General features: G+C 49.7%; 1 protein-coding gene across 1 annotated transcript; it reads left to right on the plus strand.

Moving 5' to 3' along the window:
- The first annotated feature begins 1,041 nt into the window (after nucleotides 1-1,041).
- Vamp8 (vesicle associated membrane protein 8) lies at nucleotides 1,042-6,046 on the plus strand. The gene is made up of 3 exons (XM_005364735.2): nucleotides 1,042-1,225; nucleotides 3,273-3,431; nucleotides 5,633-6,046. The coding sequence occupies exons 1-3, from the start codon at nucleotides 1,223-1,225 to the stop codon at nucleotides 5,774-5,776; spliced, it is 306 nt and encodes a 101-aa protein (XP_005364792.1). The 5' UTR covers nucleotides 1,042-1,222; the 3' UTR covers nucleotides 5,777-6,046.
- Nucleotides 6,047-7,373: the final 1,327 nt, after the last annotated feature.

The raw sequence follows: 7,373 nt of genomic DNA on the forward strand, positions 1-7,373 counted from the left end.
GCATGCGCAAGAGAAAACACAAAGTGTCTCAAAATGATACAGGGATTCTAAATTTATTAAAGGCTTTTTTTGTTTTGTTTTGTTTTCGGCTCTTATTTGTCGGAAGAGGGAAGAACTAAGATTTCCTCCTTGGCACTGTTATTTCTTCTGGGGTGGGAAAGAATGTCTGCCCTCTTGGTGCCTTGTTATTGTTCTGTCTTGACAAACTCCATCCGGAGAAGAGCAGATTTTCTCTGGCGGACAGCCACATGTGGTGGAAAAACCCTTTACCCCAGGCCTCCTCCTAATTCATTGGACAATCTTTGGACAACTGAGCAGGGTCACCAACCCCCATGGTGACCTTCGGAGGGAAATACAGTACTGCTGAACTCTAGAAGGAAAGGAGAGGTTGGTGAGAGAGCCGCCGTTTCCCCACTGTCCTCTGCCCTGCGGACACAGCTAAGGTGCCCTACCCTTTCTGTTCACACTCTTCCATGGCATAAGGTCAGCCTCGGCACCTGACAAACCCTGAGAGGAGAAAAAGATTCTCTCAGACCCAACTTGGAACGTTCCTAGAGTTTATGTGTGTGTGCACATGTGTGTTCATATACCCACAGAGGCCAGAAGAGGGCATCCAGCCCCCCACCCCCACCTCAGCTGCAGTTTGTGGGCAGCCAGAAGTGGGTGCAGGGAACTGAACTTCTCTCCTCAGGAGCGGCAGGTGCTCATAACTGCTGAGCCATCTCTGCAGCCCCGTTTTCTGGTGATTTTAGTGCTTTCTTCTCACTCAGGTTGGCCCTGGGGAACAAAGGTTGCCCAGCGAAATATTTTCACCCGTACATTCGTTTCTATCTGAACACGGCTAATTTAAGTCCCTGAAAACTAGAATTACTTCTTTGAAGCATAAAAAGGAGAGAGTTCACGGGTTTCTGAAACTTAGGAAGGTTGGTTGATCCTTTCTTTTCTCTTTCTGGACGACTTAGACACTACCCCCTCCCCTCCCGGTCCGGAGCGCCCTGTTGCTTTAAGCTTAAGCTTTTGTTTGGGAGGAGACTGGGAGGGCGGCAGAGGGCGGACGCCTACCTGGAGAAACCTGCAGTTAGGTGTGGCAGGAGCCGGAGAGGCTGGAGTCGCGGGATGGGCAGGAGGCGGGCAGAAAGTTGGAGTAAGCAGGAAGTGAAGCTGTGGCTGCGCTAAGTGGAAACAGACTAGGCGAGACTGTGAGGCCCAAGTGCTCCGAGACATGGTGAGTGGCGTGGGGACTAGGAAGAGAGAGATTTAGGGGGGCTGCTAGAGGGGGATCGGGTCTGGGGGTTGCTTGTGTCGGGATAGGTAAGTTGGCGACAGTCAGAGGGCTGGCCCTCTAGGGCCAGCGCCGCCTCGGTCTCCTTACTTTGACAACTCGTCCACAATAGCTCTGCACTCCCGGCCAGGGGTTCCTGACACTTCTCCACCGCCTTCCTCCCGTGACCTCGGTGCTGGATCGGATCAGGGTTTCGGTGGGGGCTGGGGGACCCGAATTCCAAGCCAAGCTGCTGCGCCGCACCCTCCCCCTCCTCCGCCTCCTCCAGCTGGGCCTGAGCCCGGTGTTGTGACATTACCGGGCCACAAGCGCCCCTGCTCTTTGGGGCTCAGATTCCAGCCCAGCGGGCTGGAGTTCTCCCTCCTAGCCTCGCACTGTATATCTGCAGACATCTGTAGATCTGCCTGGCCACCAAAAGCAGCCCCTTCTCTAAAAACATTAGCAACAGCACCTGAGTTTGTAAAGCAGCCAGGCGTCGGTTCTCCCTGACAATCTAGCTTCAGCCCACACCCCGTGACTGGTACCTGAGGCCCCCTGAATCACCAGGGAGGAGTTCATGCCTTTTCCCTCCTAGTTCAAAAGCCTTATCTAGAAGCCGTCTGCAAAGAGAGACCGCAGCGGGGAGAACTTTTAATATCTATATAAGCAGGCGGTGGTGTGTGGCCTACACCAGGCGCTAAACGCTGGGGAAAGCAGAAGTGTGTGGTCCAACGCTCATGACGCTTTCTGGGGGCCACAGCTGTCTCCAGAGGCACTTGGGATGGTTGGGCCAGGCAAGGGTGCTCTGCTGGCCAGCTCTCACACTTAGAGAGAACCCACTAGGATTGGGAAGAGGGTAGCTGTGGAGACACCGCTGAGGAGAACAGAAACGCCGGCTGTGTTATCTCCTTGACTCTCTTTGTGGAGAGTGGGAATAGGGATAGGTGGGTGTGTGTTGTTCAGGGACCCTGAAAATCCCAAATAGAAGGCGGATGATAGTCCAGAATCAAATCTCATCTTCAGGGACTTAAAAACACACAAATGTGGCAGCCAAGGTGGCTGATAGGTAAAAGGGCTCTCGGTGAGCGCCTGCCAGCCTGAGTTCAACATCTCCCCAGTTCTACCCATCCAACTGGAGAAGACAACCCACTCAGGAAAGTTTCTTCTGACCTCCACATGAGTGCTGCGGTGTGCATGTATATCCCCCACTCTGCATCCACACATATACATACATACGTGTGTGTGTGTGTGTGTGTGTGTGTGTGTGCATCTATAGTACACTTATACAGGACTCGGTTGGTAGCATGTTTGCCTGGCATGCATGAAGCTCTGGGTTTGATCCCCAGCACCTCATAAACGAGGGCTGGCTGTGCACACCTGTAATCACTCTCAGCACAGGGTAGGTAGAGACAGGAGGGTCAGTTGTTCAAGGACATCCTACTTAGGAAGCGAGGCCTTCCTAGGCTGAGACCCTATCACAAATAAATAAGTAAATAAATAAATAAGGAAAGCAAGCAAGCAAGCTGGGGAGGTGACTCAGTGGGTGAAGTACTTGCCACATAAGGATGGAGATTTGAGTTGGATCCCCAGATGCGCGTTAAAAAAGAAAAAAAAAAAAAAAACCAGGTGTGGTGGCCACAAGCACTAGGTGTGATGGCTCCAAGGTGTGATGGCTCACAGCGCTAGGGTGGGTGGGCTTGATGGCCAGGCTAATCTGAAAACCCCAGGCCAGCTCTCTAAAAGTCAGCCTGAGGGGGGTGGGGAGAAAAAGCAAGGTAGCACACCGCAGGAGCACCTGACCACAGGAAGCTAATCTCTGGCCTTTCATGGTGGGATACACACCTGTGCCCCCCCCCCCCCGCATGTGGATATAACTAATATAAACAAAGAACATTCTCTTGGTAACAGTTAAAGTATTAGAAATGGCTAAAATCTGCTTCAGTTCTTCAGCCTCCTCTGGCCTCTGGCTCCTCTGCTGTTTGGCCTAATTAACCCCTGTATTGACATCCAGGAGGATGCCAGTGGGGGTGCAGGAAATGACCGAGTTAGGAACCTGCAGAGTGAGGTGGAGGGAGTCAAGAATATCATGACCCAGAATGTGGAAAGAATCTTGGCCCGAGGGGAAAACTTGGACCATCTCCGAAACAAGACAGAGGACTTGGAAGCCACGGTGAGCTGGGGAGCAAACCGGGACTAGAGGGAGAGATCTCATGGTGTGGGGGGAGCTCTGGGGGGGAGGCAAAATGAGCAGACGGGATGGCAGACTGCCATGTCCACCGGCCTCTTGCCTATTCAGAGGACTGTTGATTCCCCTCTGTGGTTGGTACAGAGTCTAGTGAGTGGGTCTATTTGGTCTTGGGCGGGGGGTCCACCCATAGAGCCACTTCAGAGATAGCTCAGTCACCTGCTGCATTCTTAGGCTTCTTTGGGGCTGAAGCTGATTCTTCTTTTGAAGCCCTTGACAATCATTTGGAGTTGACGTTCCCAGGGCAAGTGGCCCTTGGCTTGTAGCATTTTCCACAAGTTATTAGGCTGGTAGTGGGAAAGTAGGGTTTTGCCGAGTCTGCTTTAAAACAGGACTGGGAAGAGCAGTGGAAGTCTTTGATCCCAGGACCCCTCTACCTGCCAAAGGCCAGAATAATCTCTCCACACATCTTGCTTAGACCTTTCCTCATTGCAGTCATGAGATTAGGCCAGCTTCTCAGGGAAGTTAAGTCCACCATCAGCCAAGGCTCAGTTTCCACATGCTGTGGAGAACTCTGGCTTTCTGGGTCCCATGTGTGATCTTGGAATCTAGTGCTTTCTGTGAGGTAAGATGGAGACTTAGTGTCTGGAAGTTAACTTGGGGGATCAGGAAGCATTTTCTTACTTTCCCAACCCTCTGGAGAAGACAAAGTGTCATGGAGTCGGTAGATGTTCCCATCTGGAGCACACTCCTGTACCCTCAGCCTGTGGGTCTGTTCTCCAAAGGCCAGACTGCTCTGCCAATCAAACAAACCTACACTATGAGCAGCTGTAAAAGACCCCTCGGTGTGCAGGCCAGTGGGGGGGGGGCAAGAAAAAAAGGGAGGCTGGAGATAGGACTCAGGCGGTAGAGTTCTTGACTAAAATTCATGATACCCTGGGTTTAGTCCCTGGCACCATATAGACAGCTGCCTGTAATCCCAACTCTTGGGAGGCAGCATCAAGAGGATCAGAAGTTCAAAGCCAGGCCGTCAAGATGGCACAATGGGTAAGGGCACTTGCTGCCAAGTCTAAGGACTTGATTTCCGTACCTGGGGTGTGCATGTTTGGTTGACAGACAAGACTCAATTCCTACAGAGTAAGCTCTGACCTCCACTCTGTATGCACACCACACATACAAACATAGATAAGTCAATATCATTTTTAAAAGTTCAAGTTCATCCTTTGCTACATAGCAATGGAGGCCAATCTTCGCTATATGAGACCCTGACTAGAAAGAAAGAAAAAAAAGGAAGGGAGGGAAGGAAGGAAAGAAGGAAGGAAGGAAGGAAAGAAGGAAGGAAGGAAGGAAGGAAGGAAGGAAGGAAGGAAGGAAGGAAGGAAAAGGAAAGGAAGTCCTGGCCCCTGCCATGCTCAGAGGTAAGCTCCATGAGCTCATGAATTCTAACTCTGAACTTGGCCTACAGATTGTTGTGGAAAGAGATTTATCAAGTAGGAGGGTAACACATTGTAGCACTCAGTGGTCAGAGATAGATAGATCTCTGAAGTTCCGATCCAGTCAGGGATATATAGTGAGACTCTGGCTCAAAAGTTAAAAGCAAGCAAGCAAACAAACAAACAAACAAACAAAGAACCCAGAGAGCTAGCCCTGGGGTAAAGACTCCTGTCACCATGCCCGATGGCATGAGTTCAATCCCCAGGACACAGCGTGGAAAAAGACAGCTCCTGCAGGTTGTCCTCTGTGGTGATATGGCAGCACACAGGGGCACAGCAAATGTTATCAAAATATTTTTAAAAACCTTTCCATTCCCATAGGAGGATGTGGTGCCATATACCTTTAATCGCAGTACTCAGAAGGCAGAGGCAGACAGATCTCTGTGAGTTCAAGGCCAGCCTGGTCTACAGAGCAAGTTCCAGGACAGCCAAGGCTGTTACATAGAGAAACCCTGTTTCAAAAAAGCAAAACGAAGCAAAAGGAACTGAAAAACCTTTCCATTCCCACTGTAATGGGAAAAATTTGTTTGTTTGTTTGTTTAGAGGTAGCTATACCCTAGCTCCAGCTCTTTGTCCCAGGTTGTTACTCCAGTTTATAATGTAAACATCTACACTCCGGCATGTGGGCCTCCATTTGTCCTCTGGTCCTGAGGGAAGGAGCACTGGGTCACTACTTTGTCTTGTCCCTAACAGTCTGAACACTTCAAGACAACATCGCAGAAGGTGGCCCGGAAGTTCTGGTGGAAGAATGTGAAGATGATTGTCATCATCTGTGTGATTGTTCTTGTCATCATCATCCTCATTGTGCTCTTTGCCACTGGCACCATCCCCACTTAAGAGCCCCTTTCATCCCACCCTAGTCTTCAGGGGTAACCCTCCCTAATGTGTGCCAAGAGGGGCCCTCTCCTGCCCTCCTCCGCAGAAATGCTGCTTAGTCCCTGTGAGGGCCTTCCGCTACATCATACGCTCCAGAAGCACCTTGACCCCCTGGGAGGAGAGAGCTGCAGTGTGGCTGCATCTCAAGGGTCCTGAGAGTGGGGTAGAAGGGCCTGCTTGTGGTTGGGAGACTTCTGGTGACTGGTGGACAATAAAGACCTTTCATGTCCCTGTGTGTATGAGGCGCTTTCCTCTCTCTCTTTTGCCCTTTGCCCTCTGTTTCTCTCTTCCTGAGGATCCCCTCCCCTCCGGATGGGTTTCTCCCAATCTAGGATCAAGATGGTGCAAAGACAGAGAGCACAGCTTTATAGAAGAAAGATGATTACAGCTGTGAGTCACCAGACCAAGCTAGAATCAATACTTTTGTCTGACACACACACACAGACACACACACTCTCTCTCTAGTGTGGGTGTATGTGTATACATATATATGTATGTGTGTGCATATATATATGCATTATATATATGTATGTATATGGACTTTTGTTTTTTAAAAAGTATGGGTATGTGAATGCAGGTGCCCCCAGAGGCCAGAAGATGTCGGTTCCCCTGGAATTGGAGTTACAGCAAGCTGTGAACTGCCCATCATGGGTGGGGAACCAAACTTGGGTCCTCTGCAAGGAGTTTGCACTCTTTTTCCCCCTTAGGTAAAAAATTTAAATTTGTTTATTATTAATTAAAATGTAATTATACTGTGTTGTTCTCTTCAGCCTCCCCATGCTCCCTCATGCCCTCTCAAATTCATGGCCTCTTTAGTTATTGTTTTACACACACACATGCACACACACAAATACAGCCTGCTGATGTTTGGTGCTGCTTGCATGCTATGATTTCACATGATTTCAGGGCTGACCACTTGGTGTTGGATAAGCAGGTAAGGAGCTCATGTCTGGGGAAGACTGATTTTTCCTCTCTTAGCATCCCTCAGTTGCCTGTCGTTTTGTCTACGGCTGGGGCCCCTTGAGAGTGCCCCTTCCACGTTAGCGTGTTTATTGATGTCCTTGTTCAGGTCTTCTGTAGGCAGCTAAACTACTAGACAATTTGCACGTTTTGTTTTGTTTTAGAAACAGGGTTTCTCAGTGTAGCTCTGTCTATCCTGGAACTCACCCTGTAGACCAGGTTGGCCTCAAACTCAGAGACTCAGAAGTCCGCTTACCTCTGCCTCCCAAATGCTGGGATTAAAGGCATGCACCACCACCACCCGGCCAATTTGCACTCTTAACCAAAGAACCATCCATCTCTCCATCTTCTTCCCTCCCTTCCATCTCGAATATATGTGTGTATGTACATCCGTGTGGTGAATGCAGGTGCATGTGTATCTATATGTGCTTGTATGTGTAAGCCAGAGGTCAATGTTGGATGTCTTCATTGCTTTCTACCTTACTATCTAGTCTGTGCCCTGTTTTCCTTCCTTAATGGTACTGGTGATTGGACCTACATTATTATGTATGTAAAATAAGTACTCTACTACTGAGTTATAGCTCCAGCCCTTACCATA

This window comes from Microtus ochrogaster, assembly GCF_000317375.1.
Source record: "Microtus ochrogaster isolate Prairie Vole_2 chromosome 14 unlocalized genomic scaffold, MicOch1.0 chr14_random_3, whole genome shotgun sequence".
Taxonomy (NCBI): Eukaryota; Metazoa; Chordata; class Mammalia; order Rodentia; family Cricetidae; genus Microtus; species Microtus ochrogaster.